The sequence below is a fragment of the Podarcis filfolensis genome, assembly GCF_964270895.1.
Source record: "Podarcis filfolensis genome assembly, chromosome: 1".
In the NCBI taxonomy this organism is placed as follows: domain Eukaryota; kingdom Metazoa; phylum Chordata; class Lepidosauria; order Squamata; family Lacertidae; genus Podarcis; species Podarcis filfolensis.
In genome coordinates, this window is record NC_139604.1 from 68400250 (window position 1) to 68421291 (window position 21042).

Here is a 21042-nt window from a genome sequence, read left to right on the forward strand (position 1 = left end):
TGGCAGTGGACACTATGAAGGACCCCTCACCACTGTAGGAGGAAGACACATGATGTAAGACCAAACATAACCATGTCTGACCATGACAACGGTTAATTCAAACCTCTCCCTCCCCACCCATATTCAGCCCGCCACCCCTCACACCCTGAGGTAAAGACCAAATCAGGGTATATATGCGACATCCTATGCATTGGGCTGCTGACAACTTTGAACGGCCCCATGGATTTCATGGAGAACATGAAGTTTAGATCTTACCCTACACTTGTTAGAGCTATTGAACTACCAGAACCAGTGCCATGGAATTCTCCCAACACCACACCTTGAGGCTACCAAGGTACAGGCCTTCATAGCCCACCCCAGGATGGAAAGGCTTCCTGGTGAACAAGACAACAACTCTATGGACCACAGAGACTCCCCTTCTCTGGACCTCCAAACAAGGTGGATGTTGCACCAGATATCTGTTAAACCTTGAATCAAATCCACTCTGCCCAACTCACCCAGGTCTCAGTAATACAGGCTAGACAGGTTCCTTCATTCGTAATCAAACTAAACAGTAGCACCAACTCAGTTGGCACCAGGTGCCTGTAATGAATGTCCTGTATAGTCATCTAGCTCACCCATACACCCAATGGCCCCCCTACCTGTGGTCACTTGTATAGGGTCACCATCAGTCTCTTCTCCTCTACTGTGTCTCACATCTTGACTCATACACATTCGCTTCCAAATCTCAGGCCCCTGAATAAGAAGCTCCCAACACAATTGCCCAACAGATCACATTGCCACTGACCATATATCTTGTGGATGTGTCCATGAATGGTTGCCATGCTCTTATCAGGTCACCATTTCCCAGCACTCTGCCTCTCAATCAAAATACTGGGTTAGGCCTTTCACCCAGGAATCAACCCAATCAACAAGTCAAACCAACCAGGTAATTAGTTTGAGGATGACCCTACAGAATCCCTGTGGAGCTGATGATTAAGGCAGATAAAGGTGCCTGCTATTAGGAACTGCCAAGTCAGGGCTGGCTGGCCATTCTAGGAAACTAAACCCCTTTGCAGAGCCAAACTGCCCTGCAAGAACATCACAGGTCAAAGTGACAAGCAAGCAGCAGATGCGGAGGAGATGGTCTGAGCGTTTTCTGCATCTGCTGCTACGGGTGACTGCTAACACTTCATGAGAAAATCTACTCAAAATTATGTTATCTACATTCAATTTAATATCTGGGATGTGAAAGATTGTGAAACATTTGAACATTAGGAAAATAACAAAACAAGTACAAAGGTTACCACCATAAGATGCTTATATTGCATGCAAAGAAACCCAAGAATAGTGCACTATCTGAATAGAAAATGTCACCAGTTTATGGGCTATATAATTTACTTGCTCTATTTTTTATCATAGAAATTTCACAAAATCTTGCTGTTGGCAGCTATGCCCTAAATTACAGTGTGTTTTGGGGCACATTTAAAGATAAATTGGAGGGCATACTTAGAATAATTTTTTTGATGAAGTGTTAATACTCAATGAAAAGGCCTCCTAAACCAACTATTTTCCCGTAGACAACGGAAAATGCCAGATGTCTAAGCCTTCCTATGGCAGTTCTGGTGCTAAAAGGCTCAAGTAATCAACTATTGTTGAACATGCCATTTGTATATTGTATCCATTCATGTTGCATGTGGATTTTTTTTTATTCACTTAATACAGAAGCACAACTTTTCTAAGCAAGTAATAATAGTGAAATATTACTGGCCGCCTGTAGTATTAATGGAATGTTGTGAGTTTAATAATGATAAAACACACTTAAGAACAAGTCTTTTCCACATACAAGATGGCACTTGCCTGTATAAAAATATGAATTTTATTACAGGGTTATTTGGAATATAGTTTAACTGTACAGTTATATGAGGCAAGGTATTTATTGTATACCACTCGGTAGAGGAAAGAAGGGATGCTTTCTTAAGAAGTATCTTTATTACAAGTTGGTTAGCATACACTAGTTATGTAACATACATAAAATAATTAAAATTGGCTAGTTACAACCATAGAAGTAGTGTACATTTTAAACAACTATAGAACAGAATAATTATACAAAGTACATATAAAAGTACTTCATATACAAAGAAAAATACATGAATGTGCAAACACCATTTTTCATAGGTGGTGGTTTATCGGCTGAAAATGCTAGAAAAATCCTTCATTCCTGTTTGTTTTTGGGATTCCAATGTATTTAAAACAGATGTATTTCCTAGTCTGAGTACAATGTGAAATCTGTATTCACTATTTACTTTAAAAAATATAGAAAAAGTAGTGGTTTTTTTTAAAAAAAAGGTAAACAATTTCAGTAACTGAAATTCTATAAATGAAGTCAGTTTGGTTAGTTGGTAGTGACCCAGTTCACATGAAATTGTAAACCATGGTTTGATGTTAGAATGAAAAGCCACAATGAGCCTTGGGCTAATATGCTCCCTGCCTCACCTCTAGCACACTTGTGTTGAGCAGAATGAAAGCTCCCTCTTCCCTTTTACATCAACCACATTTGAATATTCTGTCCAATTCCTAAACTGTACCTGCTATTAACTATCATTAGTGAAAATACCCCAGCTTTGTAAAATATGGGTTCAAATTGCCTTGTTTTCACTAATTACAGTTAAGACCAGTCATCACCAAACTCAGCCCTCCAGATGTTTTGGGACTACAATTCCCATCATCCCTAGCTAACAGGGCCCGTGGTCAGGGATGATGGGAATTGTAGTTCCAAAACATCTGGAGGGCCGAGTTTTAGGATACCTGGTTAAGACTAAACGGTTTGAGTGGGAAGCATTTGAGCTGTTCCTCTTTGCTGCACCAGAAGAGGAGGGAATAGCATGCAAGCTCAACACTCGCTGGTTTGTTATTGTTACACTTGACCATAGTTTAGCATGACATGTGAATGTAGCCATTAAGTTACAAGCAACATTACTAAACACTAGAAAATACTGACCAGTATGTACAAACTCTGACATATTAGCTTGATATTTAAGCATATTAGTACTTAAAACAAAAAACATGACATGTTAGCTATCTAGAGACTCCACACTCAAAGTCATCACAGATTGCACCAAGTCAAACTTGTTATTAATTCTGGACTGTAAAAAAACCAACAACATTCCTCAAAAATTTTTAAGATGAACAAACACAATGTTAGCAAATGTAAAAAATCTAAAAACATTCTTCCAATTCATGTGCAAAAATGTTTTTAAAGTATCAAATCACACCATATTATGCCCAATTATGTACATATTCTTTATCTGTAATCACTGTTATCTAGCTAGCATTCTGCTATAAATAATTTACCTCTATCCTTCAAATGTCTGCTTTCAAGGATTTCAGTGCAAGTGTTTGTTTTGTTTAGTGCATTTATCATTGTGTTATTTCATTTTACAACGAGCAGAACAGCACATAAATTAATATACAACTTTTTATATTTCTTAGGCTTTTCTCCCAAGTGATTTGTAGAAGGTTTCGACCTTTGTCAGTTTTTTTGTTGTCTTCATTTATCTACTGCCACAGATAAAGAGAATGTAAATAAAAAATGATGTATCCTTCAACTATCTAGATACATCTGGAGACAAAAATATCAGGAAAGAAACCTTTCTTAAACTTTTTTGGTGTCTAGAATAAATGCCTTAAGACTCTGTCATGCATATTTATTGGTTTCCAAACCATGGTTACAGGGCTAGAGGATAGCCTGCACAATCCATTCTTTCCATCCCCTCTGGATAATCTTTTGGGAAGTGCAGCAGCTCAGAGGGTTGGAGAAGTCTCCTGAAAAATGTGGGCTGTGTTGTGTTGGGTGGTAGTGGGGAGGGAAAAATTACCTGAAATTTGGTTGAGGAACCTTGCATGAGCCTGATTATAGACACTTCCCCCTTCCCACTATACAGCCCTGTACAACCAGAACCAACATTTTTCAGGAGGGTCCCTCAGCCGCCCGGAAAGGCTTTTCAGAAGAAAAAAATAGTTGTGCAAACTGTATTTTGTTTATGCACCTGTGGGATACAATTCTTAATGGGTCTTGAAGATTTTAATAATGCTGTATAAGATTTACTAGCCTGATAATTGACTCCCTTGCTGAAACACTGGAAAATAGAGGGTTATTTGGAAGAAACTGTTCACAAATAGCAAGTCTGAGATAACAGCATATCCCAGTACAATACCGCCTGGTCATCAGGCCTGCAAATCTATTGAAGAGAACCATTTTGTAGGCAGAGAAGTTAATTGATTTTGAGTGTTTTCCATACGGAGAGTCATAATACAGGCTATATGGTTAAGGAAAGGCGATGTTTTGAGTATTTATGGCTGAAATATAAGGCTGCTTGATCTGCAATAACAAATCTTGTTATAATCCAAAGTGATTTTATTTTGCATATGGAATCATTTCCTTTCTGCTGTTGGCAGCAAAGCAAAATTCCTAATTATGCATCTGAAATACAGCTCTGTATTCGGTCCATCCACTGCTGGGCACTTGGTGCATCTTGGGCACAGAAATTATACACACGTTTACTTGTCTTCAGCTGCAAAATGAAAAGTAAAGATAAGAAAATTGTGTCCTTAAAATGCATTCAATTTCCATACTTTCTTAAGCATAATTTTAGAGCTTATTGTGGCCAATTTATACTTTGTGCAGCACACATTAATTTGGTGTTTGTAGATCACATGTCTCCCAGTGATAAATTGTAATTTTTGACAGGAGGACCCAACTATTGAGGAACTACTGCCAGCTCATGGTTCCCATTTCCCCTTCAGGCATTAGAAGGTTTACCAAGAGATAGGCTGAAGACAGATAGCAGACTTGCCTCCTTCCGAGTGTTTAAATTTGACATCTTAGATATTCTGGAAATATATGAATTGTCTTTCTTAAAGAGAATAAAATACATAGTCTTTAATAATGGCTAGAATTGATACTTCTTGAGATACTGTATTGCTTGTATTTCATCTTCCCAGAAAAAGTGCTAAAACCCTCAAAAGGTTACTTTTTGTTTCATTCCAATATATATATAAAATTGTCAATTTTGGTTATAGAAGAGTTCCATGCATTTGGGCTGACGATGGCTTCCAAACAAGATACGGTGGTACCTTGGTTCTTGAACAAAATCCATGTTGCATGTTTGGGTTCCGAAAAACATTTGGAAATGGAAGCAATTACTTCTGGGTTTTTGGCGTTTGAGAACCAAAATGTATGACAACAGAGCTGTTCAGGAACCGAGGTTCCACTGTACAGGCATTGTATGAACACTTGTGAACATTATTCCTGTGGGCTCTTTTCCTCCTCAAAGAAGGTTTTGGGAGGATTGCAGAAATCCAGCATTGTGATACATTACAATGAATTAGTGATATGGGGGTAGGAATTTATCTGTTCAGGATTATTGTCCTGCCATGTGTAATTTCTACTTTGACAGGCAGAATATTCAGGACATTTTTGCCTTACACTTGAGCTGAAACTCATATTCAAAAGGATGCAGCCATGAATAGCAGTGTGCTTTTTTATCAGCATTCAAGAGTAAAACCAATATGTGTCAATCAAGAGCCTTACCTTAGCAGCAGACAGCAGTCTTGTTTTATGTATTTTATTTTTTTAAAGTTTTCTTAAAATGGAGACAGGGACTAAGGCTATCTGATGAAAACTTCAAAAACATGAAGTTTGCTTAGTGTGAGTGTATGTGTGTGTTTGAGAGACAGATGCAAACACACAGAGGGAGTAGGGATTTTTGGTACTAATATGAAGTAGTCCAAGGTCTGTAGCCAATATACTTACATCAAAGAATGCTCTCTCATTAGCATGCTTTGGAGCACCCATAGTAGGTGAAGCAGGTATCACACTTTCTACTTCTGCAAGATCGATATGGCCCTTGCAGCATGCATCCTCAACAGAATCGTAATATCTTAGCTAGTAATGAAAGAAGAAAATTATACACTATGAAAAGGAACAACAAACAGATTACACACTGGAGAACCTAACAATTGCCATAGTTTTCACAGAGTTTGAACCACTAGAATTTGGGTAGACTGCAATTTACAATAATATTGGAGTAACTTGCTGCTTATAAATTCTGCAAAGAAATACATCAACCTAGGTATTATTCAATGGCAGCTCTCAAAATTCCACTCAAAGGCACTTCAGTTCACAAACTCAGCGGTGCTGGCTGTACACGTCCCAAGAGCCAGTGTGATATACTTAGGAGTGTTGAAGTAAGAGCTAGGACCACCGTTCAAATCTCCACTGAGGCATAAACCTCACTGAGTGACCTTGGGCCACTCACTCAGCCTAACCTACTCACAGGCTTCTTGTGAGGATGAAATGGGGAGGGGGAAACCATGCATGCTGCTTTTAACTCCTTGGATTAAAGGTGGGATATAAATGCAATAAAATAACTAGATCAATTCTAGTCTCTTTAGGGGAGGAGGGATGCAGCAGAGCACCCAAAGCTTCACCTTGGGGTTGGAACATTTTTTTCAAAAAGATCTTTGATTGCCTAAAAATCTAACTGTCCTCTGCGTGAGAGATTACATAATAAACATAGACAGATGTTACAAACTCAGGAGCTATAATTAGGCATTTTGAATGGACTGTATTTTGAGGAGCCACCCATGGGTGATTAACTTGCAGAATTTATTGTGTTCAGAGGCAGCGTACCTCAGGATCAAATGCTGGGAATAAAACAGGGTGTGCTACCATACCCTGCCCAGTACTACTTCCCAGGAGCACCTGTTTGACAGCCACTAGACTAGGTCTTTGGTCTAACCTAGCAAGGCAGTTCTTATGGACCTATGTACAAGGTGCTGTGGAAACTCTCAACACACAAACTGAGCAGTTCATTTGCTGCTGTTTTCTGAAACACAGATTCTAGTCCGACGTCAGAAAGCATCTCCTTGCTTCACTAAATCTGATAAGGTGCCCAAACTCAGGCCTCTTAAAGAAACATCTGTAAGCAGGGAGATCAGATAGTACAATTGCTTTCTCTCCCCCCCCCACTCAGCCTAGTGGTATAATTATTTATTGCAGTCTCTGCAAAACTTATTTTGCACGAATAATAAGATTATTCTATTAGAAAACAGAAGTAGATCTTACTTGGTGTTTAGTAACATCTAGCACAAACCAACGAGGTTTCCAGCCTTTCAGCAAAGCTCCTCTTTTGTAAAGTGTACCTTCAAATGATCTTAAGGAAAAGAAAAGAAATATATATATATATATATGCATTTACTCTTAAGCTCCCTAGTGTCACCTAAGTAAGCATTTATGTATCAGTATCAGTAATTACCTCATATTTCTCGTTAAATCCATGCAGTTAAATCCATATTTTCTCTAATGAGAATTGTACATACATCCCTACAAGGTCAATGCATTTGGAATAGTGTGATCCTTGGATAACCATGAGGTTTAAAGTGTTTTATCTGTTATCAAAAATACTGTTTGTATTGTATGCCAGACTATGTAGCAATTATTTCTCTGTGTAGAGTCTTAATGCAACTAGCATCTTGCCTCTAAATGAAATATGGCCATTAGGAGGAAAGAAGCCAGATGCCTTAGATTGTAAATAATAATTTAATGAGTTTCCCCAGCCACTCTGGACATACTTATGAATTAAGCTGAAAATAAAAATGCAGATTTAATAAATGGTATCTCATTATTCAAAAGCATTAAATAGTCAGCATACATCCCCAGAAACGTTTCTTCTTTGAGCCAAGGATTTACCTCAAAATTCTTTTGAAGAAAAAAATGTAAATAATATGAATAAAACAGTATTTTAAAATAGCAAAATTTATAAGAGAGATAGTAGCTAGTTGTTTGTACTTGATTTGTCAGGCTTCCTATTTCAATATGGTATTGTTTTAATACCCTGATTACTTTTTTGTTATATTTGATGAACTGCAGTTTGAAACAGCAGATTAAGAAATGGATGTGACTTTCCTTCCTGGCTGAAAAAGAGGTGAATCATATGCTAACCACTCAAATTACCTATTTTCATCATTCTTTGATGTGAACTGATTGTACAGCGTAGTTACTCTCCTTTCCACACCATTGGAGGGTGAGATGTTGGTGTTCTGTTCTTCACCCAATCCACTGTCTGGTAGATGTAACAAAGACCTCTTTTGATAAGAATGCAGATTGGCAGACATGATTGCTGACGAGCCAGAAGGATGTCTCCGATGCTTTGAAAAAGTGATAAAATTTCAAGAAGTTTTAAGATGGAGGGGTAGTCAAGGTTTCAACAGACAAACATTCTAAACTGGGATTCCTGGCTGGTTTAAGTTAGAACCACAGTGACCATTAAAACATTTTGGCAAGAGTACAGCACACCAATTCACAGAGTGAATTAAAAGTGTAAGGAGCTGAATTACTATAGCTGACCTCATTAGACAATACTATTTTCTTCATGCATTGACAAAACAAAGAGTATAACTATTTCACAAAATTCTTAAAATTAGAAATAACCAGGAAGAAGGGAAAACCACCACTGTGTGTAAGTCCAGATCGAAGCAAATCTAAAACTGCCACTTTTACTTTAAACAGGTAAGAATCCAAGACCAGGGAGAAGAGTCGGTGGAAGAAGATTGGAAGAAATTTAAAGACTATTTACAGAAACATTGTAAAATTAATGAATGTTAAAATGATGTCGGAATGAAATTAAGTGGTTTTAACAGCAATGTTATAAAGGAGTATGTAAAAATGGATTATTAATAGGTGAAAATGTAAAGCTATAATATATTAAGATAAAGAATTAAGATAAAAACAAAGAGGGAAAGGATTTGCTGAATTAACCATTTGAACTGGAATACAAAAAAGGGAGGTGTGAGGAGGTCAGGGAAATAAGTAAATGAAAGGCAAGATATGGAAAGATGGATTTATTTTTCATTGTTTTTATTTTTCCTATTTCTTTTTTACTTTTGTAACTCTTTCTGAAATTCTAATAAATATCATTTAAAAAATAAAAAATAAACAGGTAAGAATTCAATTTCAGGAGGTGCTTTGGTCACAACTCTTGCCAGTCTTTGTTTGAAGAAGGAATGCAATTACTGATCTGTGTGCTTTCTGCCACTTACATTGTCCTGCCTTGTATCTTCTTTAACATTTACTTTGACTTTTTCCCACAATGGCTGCCACCTTTCTGGGCTTTGATTTAACTTGTTCTCCAATCTTTCGATTTCCTGAAAACAATGGAAGGGGTTTTTCCTGACATTAAATATTTCTGACGGTTTGTTTGTATCATTAAAACAAAAGCTATAACTGCTTGCCATGATGAAAAATGATGAAAAGGGCTGGATATGTTTTTAAAAGAGTATTTGCAAAATTCAGGCCCAGTGCTATGACATCAATATTACAAACTGCCAAGAGTAACATTTACCCTGTTTTTTTCCTAAGGAACAGTACCAAACTGTAATAAAAAACAAAAATGAAACAGAAAAACTTATTTAGTATGTATGCCAGACTGTAAGTTGTTCTTGTTGTGAAACTGGGAATTTGAACTCTTTGGTAGCCTCTTGCGACATTTTATTAATGTATGTTCCTGTGTGAATTTATCGTGAGATAGGCGTTTGATTTGTGCATCTGATTAAACAATATTTAAAATTAGCTATGGTTTAATGCGAATGAGCAGCAAATCATGGATACTTGGCTCCTCTCGTGTTCCTGTTCCTGTTCCTGCTGGGCTGTCATGAAACAAGCCATAGTCTGGTTTATCATGTTGTCTGAACTTGGGCTCATGGTTTGTTTCCCTTGAAACAAACCATAAGCAGATGAATGCAGGAGCACAAGGAACACGAAACTTTGTGAAAGATACTATATGAGTAAATGTCAGCTATACCTTTAAACCAGCTTTGCCATTTAAGTGTTGTTCATGTTAACTTATCATGACACACAGTAATAAAACAAACTATGGCAGCATTGGCTAATATCAAAGTTTTTGTTACTTAAATTGAATAAGAGCATATTGCTTGTTATTGAACTTCTGTTGTGAAACATTTGATCTTAATCCTTTAATAAAAATGCAGCGTTGTATTTATAGCAGGTATTAGCTTATTGGTCATTGTATTATCTTCTGCTTCAAAAGAGAAAGAACACTGAAAATAAGGTGGCAAGAAATGCCCTCAAAACTCTAATTTTAGGAAATCATCTGCTATGGTATGGCTCGGAGCCTAATGTTTAGCTCCACGGCCCCAAGAGCATTGTGCTCTGCAAATACAGCTCTCCTTCTGTTCACAGGGTTAAAAGTTAGGATCTAAGCCTCTATGTTCTAAAGCGAAGTATAAATTCTAGGACGGGTTGGCAAGGTTTACCTCACCTGGGCCAGTTTACTCCCGTGGAGATTGCTCCGTGGGCAATCGCATCTGTGCAGACGCGATTTCTGGTGTCTGTGCAGACGCAATTTCCGGCACCGTGGAAGCGAGTCCCCACTCTGCCGGTTTAGCGCAGCATGCGGGGACTCGCCAAGTGGGTGGCTTGGTTCGGGGGTAGCTCATGGGCTGTTTAAACGACCCCTGTGGGCTGCTTGTGGCCCATGGGCCGCAGGTTGCCAACCCCTGTTCTAGGAACATTGAAAATGTCATAAATAGCTAGTTGGAGCCAATAGTTATTATGTTTCAAAACCACATTTTATTTACTGCTAAATTACAGTTCTTTCTTCTAAACTGCAGAAGGATCATATGCTAAGAGAAAGGAAAAAACTGAATTCAAGTATATAAAGCCGAACATGGACTATTATTATAGGCTAATTTTGAATCCATTTTCCATAGTACGGAAGCACAGCAATTACTGATTGTAAGCTGAAAATATTTAGGCATTTCCCTGCCCCCCAAATTGATATGTTTGGTATGCATTTTTTATTGCTTTAAAATAGCAATTAGTTCAGGAAAATGTCTTGCTGCTGCTTATTATAAAAACTATTTTAAAGATTTTAAAACACATCTTCCTAACACTTGTCTGCATTCAATACCCTTGATACTACCTAACCATTTTTCAATGGAATTTATTATTCCTTAGAAGTTAGCAGGATAACCACACTACATAGCAGCTCCACTTAGTTTAGGCAGACGTGGAGTTTATATGAAGCTAACCAATACATGCCAGTGCAGTTCTGTTGTACAATGAGAGAAGCTATAAGTTCTTTGTGTGAAATAGTTAAAAATACTCCAAATTGGGCATTTCACAGACAATATCCTAAAGACCACTCACAGACTTTAAAAAATCTTGTGATGCATTTCAATATTTCCAGTAAAGGACTAACATCCAAAATGTATTGTATTTTGCTAACTTAATTTCTACAGACAATTGGTTGGCTTTCAGTTAGTCTGGGAAACAGGCATAGGCAATCCTAACTCAGAAAAAGGAGTGGTCTTTCCTTTGAGCCAAAATATCATTTTGCTCTATTTCTGCTTTCTTAAGGGAAATACATTTTTAAAAATTGAATGGCTGTTACCTGACACCAATAGATGCTTAAAAAAATTATACTCACATTTAATAGGCTGGTGATGGCATCTGGCTGCACTTTGCTAATGTTGTCATAGCATGGCCAGACAATTTTCCTCTTACTGTGGGAAGGTGACACGTCCATTTGGTCAGGTTCATCCAAGGTACTACATTTTGCAGTTACCATGGCCCAGTCATAAGAAGGACCAGTAGCCAAAGTCTCCTCTGTGTAGTAATCCCACTTTTTAAGACTGGATATGTTTACATTAGGTTTTAATGCCTGTAGAAATTAATGCCAGCAGATTAATAATGCATAATGGCTTTCTGGTATCATTGTCCCCACTTCCTCAAAGGCCAATTGATGTGCACTACTTCAGCTGCTCTTCTGTACTTAACGTTTTATAGATAACATCTGGAACATACCTGACCTGACCTCAAACTTTTTGCATTGCTGAAGCAAGCTGCCTCAATTGTAAGAACAAGATAAATATTCAGTTTCCTTATTAGGGTAATAAATTCAAATTTCAGTTTGTCCATACTGTTCAGGGGGTACATTATCTCTTTATTTCAGTTCTAACCTTGGAAAGCCGTCCCTTTCTTTCAAATTCCATTTATCAAGGATATATTAGGCTCCTCATTCATCTAGCAAAATAGGTCAGAAAGGTCCTTTTGAAAGGATGTAATAAAATGCTGCTAGAAATGGGTGATATTATTAAAGTAAATATGCTGAATATTATTTATAGACTCAGAAACTCCACCAATATACATGTTTAAATAAAAATAGCTTTGCAGATTTTTGGTTCTAAGATTTTGTGATGAGGAGCTGTCACTAGTTCTACTGATCCTGGTTTCAACTCTTTCCACAGTGCCAGGCATGTACCTTTATAACTGTGTCACCAACAAAGCTATAGCTTTTCAGTAGTAAAACTAGGTTTAAATTCAAGAATTAGCATGAGATCACCTCCTGAGACCATGTCCCAGCGCCTTACCTGCTGCTTTGCCAGCCAAGATGCTGTTTTAATGCAGAGTTATAGGATATTCTAGTAATAGGCACAAATAAATTAGAGGGAAATATGCTTGCCTTACATTGTCTGTACACCTTTCCCCACAACACAAGCTTAAGGTTGCAGAACCAAAGCTGTTATTCCCCCTCTCCTAAAAAAAGCAAACTGCACAATTACTTCCTCATGCCCAGGTGGTTGTGTTTGGAAAACATTAATGCTTCATGCCAGATAGTGAAAAGTGCTTTTGAAACTGAAGGCTCTTCACAGTACAGGATTTTGCTTGTTAAAGAACTAAAAATATCCAACTGAGCATGCCCCAGCCATTGGATAGGCTCATGGGATCTTGGCCATGGTTCTGTAGTCCTGTTTATGCTAGTAAACATTCAGGTCATCTAGGTAGTTCACTCAATGAAAGTCTCAAATGAGACACCAAACTTTATTCAGGTACCAGGATTATGAAGATCCTAAACCTTTCTGCTTTATACCTCTGTTTCAGCTGGTGCATAGAGGTAATTGAAGAAAACAGGACTTCTTTTGTGAATTTTGTCTATGCATTCCCACATGCAAACTCCTTTCTTGCCATGTTTCTCTCCTTTATCTTCAAACAGTGTTCCTAGAAAACAAGAAAACATAAGAAGTTGAAGGAAAGAACTCTCCTTGCCAGATAGTGAAAATAACTTCTGAAAATGAAGGACCTTTACAGCACAGGGTTTGCGTGTAAAAATATCCAACTGAGCATGCCTAAGCAGAGAAGCGGGGTTTGGAGCAGAACAATGGCCAGTGAGGGACAGCATTAGATAGCTCCTCCCTGTTCTCCAATGTTCTTATACATAAGCTTGTGACCTTCTAAGGCTTCTTTTCTTTTCCTATAAGTTTGGAAAAGATGCATCTGATTATGTGTCATGAGTACTTTCAGATATAAACATAATTGTAAGAAATTCAGCTGCCTTTTATTAACAGCTGCCTGTGACATCACAGTGTAATTTAACTGCTAATACCTGTTAACTAGCAGCACTAAATTGTGGCAAAAACGAGGACTCCTCTCTCAACTTGCTTACATGCCACAAGCAGGGAGCCACTGCAGAAAAGGCCCATTCTCAGTTGCCACCCTCCGGACCTCTTGTGGAGGAGGCAGCACATGAAGAAGGGCCTCAGAAGATGATCTCAGGATCTGGGTAGGTTCATATGGAAAGAGGAGGTCCTTTAGCTATTGTAGTCCTGAGCTGTTTAAGGCTTTATAGGTCTAAACCAGCACTTTGAATTGGGCCCAGAAACTACTGTATTGGCCTGAATATAAGCACTTTGAATTGGGCCCAGAAACTACTGTATTGGCCTGAATATAAGCACTTTGAATTGGGCCCAGAAACTACTGTATTGGCCTGAATATAAGCCTCACTTTCCCCCCAAATTCTGACTGTGAAAAGTTAAAGTACAGCTTAAATTCGTAACCTTACAAAAATTGGCTTTTACAGTATTGTTGCTGAAACAGACATATGGTAAAATGAAACGGGTGTGAGTGCCTGTGGAATTTTAAGGGAGCAGCTTATATTCAGGTATAGTATTTTTTTCCTTTTCTCCCCTTGAATTTTAAAGGGGTGGATTATATTTGGGTGCAGCTTATATTTGGGCCAATACAGTAATTGACAGGATTGGCGTTATATGCTCAAACCATCTTGCCCGGTGAGCAACCTGGCCTCTGAATTCTGCGATGTGAACTACTTAAGTGAGAAAAATAAAATTTCATTCTAATGGGGCTCCAAAGGGAACAGAAGCCTTCAAAGCTCTGAAGGCAGGACTTATCTGGGAGCAATGAACACACTTTACTTTTGGTGATATCACATATTGAGCTCTACCTTCTAGGGCAGAGCTTTCCAAACTTTTCATGCTGGTGACACACTTTTTAGACATGCATCATTTTGCAACACAATAATTTAGTTTTACTAGCAAACAGGAGGTTAAACTAGCCCCTTTCCAGCCCTGGGAGGAGCATGGGGAACATTCACACGGCACACCTACCCACTGCAGCTGACACACTACCGTGTCGCGACACACAGTTTGGAAAGCTCTGGTCTAGGCAGTGTGGATATGTGGTTCCTAGGCATAGTGTCCTCCTTTTCCTGGTTAGGAAAAGGAGCTACTTGCCAGGAATTTTAAATGTCATAGGTAACTTCCAATGTCACAAGCTATAAAATGCAATCCATTACATGTCTGTTCATAAGTAGGCCCGCTGAGTTCAATGGAGTTTACGTCCTGGTAATTATGTAGATTGCAGCCACAGAACAAATTTCAAGATAGCAAAGGGTGGCAGGTATATTACAACAACTTCAATGTTAACTTTAGTCAGTGCTTTAAAATTAAAATAAAAAGTAACACCAGCAAAACTGGGATCCTTACCATGTTCCAGTCTTTCATAGTCTGAGTCCAGCAAGAATGTTTTAAATCGATTGGAAACATAGTGAAATGCTACAAACTTCAGGTAATACTGATTGAATTCAAACTCTGTTGGATACTGGTTGTGAATCTGAAATGCACAAATGATAGCAACATATATTACAACAATAATATATATTATTTTAAAAAACTAAACTTAAACAGCAAAATATATTATTTATCTTACTTTCATCGATCAGGCACCTCTGCAAGCTTTTCTGCTACAACCTTATAACTGCTAGATTAAAATGGGTTTTTATCACTTCTGTCAAAGCACTATAGTGCTCTTAGGGAAAGGTTCCAAATATTTGTTTTAAAATTCTGTGGTCTTAATAAACAAACAATCTACTGTTACTGCTATTTTCATCATCATGCCACAATGCCACTTTTGAAAAGTTGTTACAAAAGCATCTCAGTTTGATTTGCTGAAGACTGATATTTTGTTTTCATACCTTGTATCATTATGAAGTTGCTAGCTGCATTGAGAGTTCTTGCAAACCAAATCATGGGACAGAAAGTGGGGGGGGGAACATAAAAATGCAGGCCTTATTTAAAAATATTTGCAATGCCTTGAAATTCCAGTTTTGGTTCAATAACAGCAATGAAAATCTTGCACCACACTGTCTGCTGGAACTGTATTAAAGCCAACTAGGGCAATGTAGTATTATTGTTTAAGTGGGCTAAAAGTGAAGTCAATATTTCTTCAAGTACTAGGAGTTACAAGGAATCTGTGATTGACTCACTAGGTGTTTTTTTTCAAAACCAAAAACCTGGAAAGCAGCCGTGGGGGGGGGGGGGGCTGTTGTCCTGAAAATCTGTTAGCAGTAGTGGGGAAGGAGTGCTTTACTTTTCACCCCTCCCACAGATGCTGCCTGCCCACAGAAGGAAAGTAAAGTCCCTCACAGATCTTCCACATAATATGTAATTTGTCCTTTTTTTCTGCAGGAAAAGAACAGAGCAGGTGAAAAGGAGGCTGAATGGCTCCAGTATTCCCATTTTTCTTTAGGACCTTCAGTCACAACAATTACAATTTCTGTTAATTACTTAAAATGGATAAGTAGCATTTACTGAAGATGTGCATCCATGCCAAATGGGTTTTGAAAACAGATCTATAAGTTCCCAAGTGGTGATGATGATGTTGATAATACTATGAAAGGAAAAAGCTACCCACAAAAACAATTCATTGAACATTTTTTTATATTCCACCAAATTCCTAGTTTTCACCAAATTTCCTAGCTTTCTTCAAGTCTGGCAGGCAGAGTCCACAGCATCTAGAAGGTAGACATTGGCTACTCCTAGGACAGATAGTTACTATAGAGGTAGTGGGGTGGAAGGTGTTCTCATCATTTCAGTGAGATTTCATTTTAAGTGTACCTTTGGATTATACCCAGTCTATGTCTAGCCTACAAAGAACACACATGGCTGAGACAGCAACATATGCTGTAACTTTTCCTCACTACAGTAAGGGTGGGGAAATGGAAAGAGGTAGGAAGAGAAGAAATAACTTTCACAGATAAAAGTTTTATGCAAATGCAGCATTATAACAACACATTAAAACTGACACGGGATTCTGGAGAAAGTGATGGAAGCTTTCTAGTGTGACATCACTGTCACAAATTCTGTCTTCCTAGAAACATCTACAAGATCTACCAGATGTTGCTATTGTGAAATAATGATTCACATTAATAATTCAGCTGACACCTGGAGATACTGGCATAAACAATGGCTTTTTGTAAGATGATGCAGTTCTAATTTAAGAATCCCTGTTTTATATGTTCTCTCTAGTTGAAACAAGGACGGCTTTTTTCCACAGGATCATTCCAGTCTCATTCAGCATGTTAAAAGTGGCATGCCATTAAAACCTTCACTTATTGCTTCTGATTGAATTTGCACAGCAGATCCAAAATAAAGAAACAGAAGGATTCCATTGTCATCTTTATGCAGAATTAATTAATTCCACAAAAGCATGTTCTACACAGGCAAGACTACAATCCAAAAAGTAGTTATTCCAGTGCAATGCTAGATTTGACCATAGGAATTAAAAAACTTTGATAGAGGATAACATTATATGCAGAAAAAGAAAGTGTCTTGAGACACCTTAAAGGCTAACCATTTTATTATAACACAAGGTTTGTTGAACTATAATCCATTTCATGTACAAGGCAGCATGGCTATGATTTTCAGATGCCAGGAGCTAACAAGTGATGGCTATCACCACCGCATCCTCTTTACAAGCTGATCTGCGCATCACATGTCCTCTGTTGGAAATATGATACTGAGCTGGATGATCCAGAATGTTCATTTTTGTTTCTTGGTGTTGACTCAGGTAGATGGGTTAGCACCAGTGAGCTCTGCAAATGTAGAAAAATCTTACCTGCAGGTGTCTGCAAATATTGGATTGGCCTATCAGGCAGCCACTATTTGTGATTGCCACCAACTTGCCACCTTTTCCCCCCAAAGCTTTATGGCAATGAAGAGGGCTTTAGGGTTCTCTAATTTGTGCTGAGATGTGGAAAATATATATTAAAAAAGAGAGAAAGATACTGCTGCTGTCACTTAACTTTACAAACTGCTTTGCAAGTGAGAGCTAGGGGGAGTCCTTTTTGCCAGAGGACTAGAGGCATAGCATCTATGGAGCAGATTTGTGGATACTTGCTTATATTTTCTTTGAGAAGTATGGTAGAAGTACATTACACTACTACCATGAAAACAGCTTTAATTTCACATTTTTCTGTCGCACTAAATTTATTTATCCTACTGAGAACATAAAACATGTTCCTCTTTTTCTAATATATTTGTCTATTACCCTGGAATGTTGGTACTTTGCATCTATCTATCTATCTATATTAGAGATAAAGATTTGCTCAACTTACCTGGTGAACACAATCCAAGAACTGCAAAAAAACAGGAGCAAATCCACTCCCCTGGCAATTGAGAGTCAAATTACTGCGCTGGCTGAACTTATGACCAAAGGACAGCCATTCTTTTTCCACTAGCATTCTGAAACCTTCAAGTGTTCGATAGAATGGATCGCTAAGTAATTGCACGAGAGACACCACCTGGATATCAAATGACATTTGTACTACATTAGATACAGCACATTAGAAACAATCTAGTATGTTGCATGAGAAATATCTGGGCACTGCTGTGGTGTATACCTTTCCTTGTCTCTTTCCCCCTACCAACTGTTTAGTGTACCTAGTACTTCTATCTTTGAAGTGTGAGACCAATCAGCAGAACTGCTGTGAATATGTACAATGTCAATATTGCTTGTAGAGTGATGCAAACCCTGCGTCACCATCAGATACAGCTTGCCAGAACAGTAAAGAATTGGGAGGGGTGAGGATGAGGCTCAAAGGAAAAAACAAGTTGTCCAACTTTTAAAATTTCTACTGCCCAATCACTCTGGGACCACTCCTCTGGTGCACATGGAATACACAAACCAGGAGCCCTTGGTTTCATGTTATATCTAAACCAGGGACCATGGTTTATAGCTCCCAAACAAGCCACAATTGATAACCAATCTTAATCATGTTTGCTGATAATAACTACTTAGGGAGCAACAAACTGCAATCCCTGGTTCGGGCACAATGGGTTTATCCTGCTCACACTAGGGGATGAATGAAATCAGAGCACACTGCTTTTTCACATTAGGCCATGATAACTCAGAAACTATGTTAGATATAGTAAGTAACCTGTTGCAATTTTAGAAAAAACAACATAGTCAAAGAGATCTGGAATTACTGTTCATTTCTTCCATGGTTTGTTACATAGGACTAAAATTACTGGCAGTTTATTTTTACACCAAGCCTTTTCTAAACACCAGAATTATAGGACAAGAGTGCTTGCAATTATGAATGTATGTGAGACAGATCCAGTTCCACACAGAGAGAGACACTACACATCAGTGGGCCATCAGCAAAAAAGTTCATTTCTTTCTAAAGGATTAAAGATTCAAGGGATGGGTTTTTTTAAAAAAAAAGTTATATAAAAGAAAGCTGTGAAGGGTTTTAAGTCTGATGCATTCTTTGGTATCTGAAGTTATTAAACAGACAAAGTAAACTGGTCAGAGCAAAGTGATCTTTGCTGGTCATTAATATGTTATCGGCTCACCTGTGCTGTGATATCCCAGCCATCTTCTAGGCAAACCAAAACTGAAGAACCATTCTCAAGCAACTCCGATATAACCACACCCAACTGCATTATTCTGTGAAGCTATATACAGTATGTATATATAAAAGATGAAGAGCATATGTTAGAATGAAGGGTAAATTAGTAAACAAAATGCTTTCTGGAATCAAATTATGCTGATACTCAACAAACTAGTCTTGTAAAAAATGAGTATTAGAAAGACTTATTTTTATATGAATATTATTCAACACCCTTGTCTAAAAGCCACAATCAGTTTCGTTTAAGTTTCACTGAGGTCAGAGGTTATAAACAACAGATCAAGGAGGGAGAGTTGGAGAACATGCTATACTGATGCTTTTTTTACTGGCATCAGAAGTAATGCATAACCCAGCTCTAAGATCTAGGTTATGGGAAGGATTTTACCCATATTAAATCCAAAGAGGGCTTAGAACAGTCCAGAAGTCTAATACTGGCAGCCTTGATTGATAATCTGATTTAAAAGATATTCTGTAATCTCTTCAAGCACCACTGACTCTTAGTCCATATAATAAAAAAGCTTGTGATTATTCTGTGTCACACTCTACAGCTGCAAAACGTGAGTGTATATTCTACATTGGAGTAGGAAACTTGTGGCCCTCCAGATGTTGTTGCACTGCACTTCCCATCAATCCCAGCTAGCATGACCAATAGTCAGGGATGATGGGAGTTGTAGTATAACATAACCTGGAGGGCCTCAGGTTCCCCAACCCAAATTGGGGGGCAAATGAGATACAATACTACTACCAATTGTGTGACTTGCTTTTAAAAAGTAAACTCCAAACATGGGGTAGGAAGAGATCCGGCATGGGTGGCTGGAGGCATTAATCTTTGCCCATCCAGGGGGGTCCTGAATGGGTATTAATTAACTTAATTGCACTAAGAAATTGGTGGAAATAGAAGTTTCCCCCCTTCAATATAAATAGCAGGTGTGAGACCAATTGGGACCCCTGCAATGAAGAAAGGCTTAAAGCCCCCATTTGCCCCATATCAGGGCTCCAGTCTGGATAAGCTGCCCACCGCCCAACTGCAATATACTTTTAAAAAGCCATTGATTCTCAAATAATGTCTGCTGTAGAAAATCCTGGCTAAAAATATTTAGATGCAGTAGACCATAACTTTTTGAAACAAGTGTCTAATCTGCAGAGCACTCAAGCAGAAAATATCCATTTCAGTTCAAGGAGACTTGTGCCAAAGTACTGAATGAATACAATATGGTGGTTAGATCCTTAACTACAAAGGATAGCCAACAATAAGAGATTCAGCCACACTGTTATTCATGTTACATCAAATTAAATACTGGAAATTTAAACTGAAATTGCTTTAATAAAAGCAGCAAAAGATCTACACTGACTTTGAGAAAGTAAATAATAACAACCATGTACTACATATTCATGACTGATTATAATTTATAGGGAGCCATGTAATGCTTCATTCGTCAAATCTCACATCTGTCAATGTGAACACTGAAATACATCTGTCTGCATAAGAATACAGCATATGATATTTAAAGCAGTTATTGAAGAAAAGGAGAATTTTTCACTGGACAGAAATAGCACTTTGTTATGCATCAGAAATCACAAGACATTTATGACTCCACCATATCACTTTACCTGTGGGAACCACTCTGATTCTCCAAGTGCTTTAAGGAATGTTATTTCAGAATCTGCAGGAATATTGCTAGGGACACAAGCACTCATGAGCTTTTTAAAACTAGCTTTCACTTGCCGGATGTCACTGAACTCGACAGGAACAAATTCACAATTTAAAGCAAAATCAAGTTTGAAGCTCTGTGGACAAAGAAGGTATTTACTTGTGTTAATAATGTGCATTTAAAGTAAAATATTGCTTTATTTTACTTTAACACCTTATTAATAGTGTTACTTTAATATTGAGTGGTTTCCCACCCTGCTCCCATTTTCATGAGCTGAATGGCTGTTATGCAAACAGGCTGCCACAATTGGATGCTACCCAATCCTCATGAGTCATAACAGGTGT

The 21042-nt window shown here is 38.0% G+C and overlaps 1 protein-coding gene and 1 long non-coding RNA gene across 11 annotated transcripts in view; one reads left to right on the forward strand and one right to left on the reverse strand.

Moving 5' to 3' along the window:
* Positions 1–13385, forward strand: part of LOC310756434 — a 65600-nt gene extending 52215 nt beyond the window's left edge. For 2 of the 6 annotated variants that reach the window (XR_014544869.1, XR_014544874.1), the window contains one exon: positions 3472–3674. This is a non-coding gene — a long non-coding RNA (uncharacterized lncRNA). Of the gene's footprint in view, positions 1–3471; positions 3675–4729; positions 4993–7912; positions 7968–11848; positions 11916–13055 lie in introns of those variants that run through there. The other 4 variants (XR_014544870.1, XR_014544871.1, XR_014544872.1 and 1 more) reach the window with 4 other exon arrangements.
* The window catches only part of SBF2 (SET binding factor 2), a 233040-nt gene continuing 213833 nt past the window's right edge, over positions 1836–21042 (reverse strand). For all 5 annotated transcript variants that reach the window (XM_083595457.1, XM_083595458.1, XM_083595460.1 and 2 more), the window contains 11 exons: positions 20658–20834; positions 18991–19092; positions 17751–17936; positions 14842–14968; positions 12933–13060; positions 11490–11723; positions 9082–9186; positions 7997–8190; positions 7109–7196; positions 5795–5926; positions 1836–4553 (listed from right to left, as the gene is read on the reverse strand). In XM_083595457.1, the coding sequence (XP_083451583.1) occupies positions 4455–4553; positions 5795–5926; positions 7109–7196; positions 7997–8190; positions 9082–9186; positions 11490–11723; positions 12933–13060; positions 14842–14968; positions 17751–17936; positions 18991–19092; positions 20658–20834 (1572 nt within the window). In that variant the 3' untranslated portion in view covers positions 1836–4454. The remainder of the gene's footprint in view (positions 4554–5794; positions 5927–7108; positions 7197–7996; positions 8191–9081; positions 9187–11489; positions 11724–12932; positions 13061–14841; positions 14969–17750; positions 17937–18990; positions 19093–20657; positions 20835–21042) is intronic.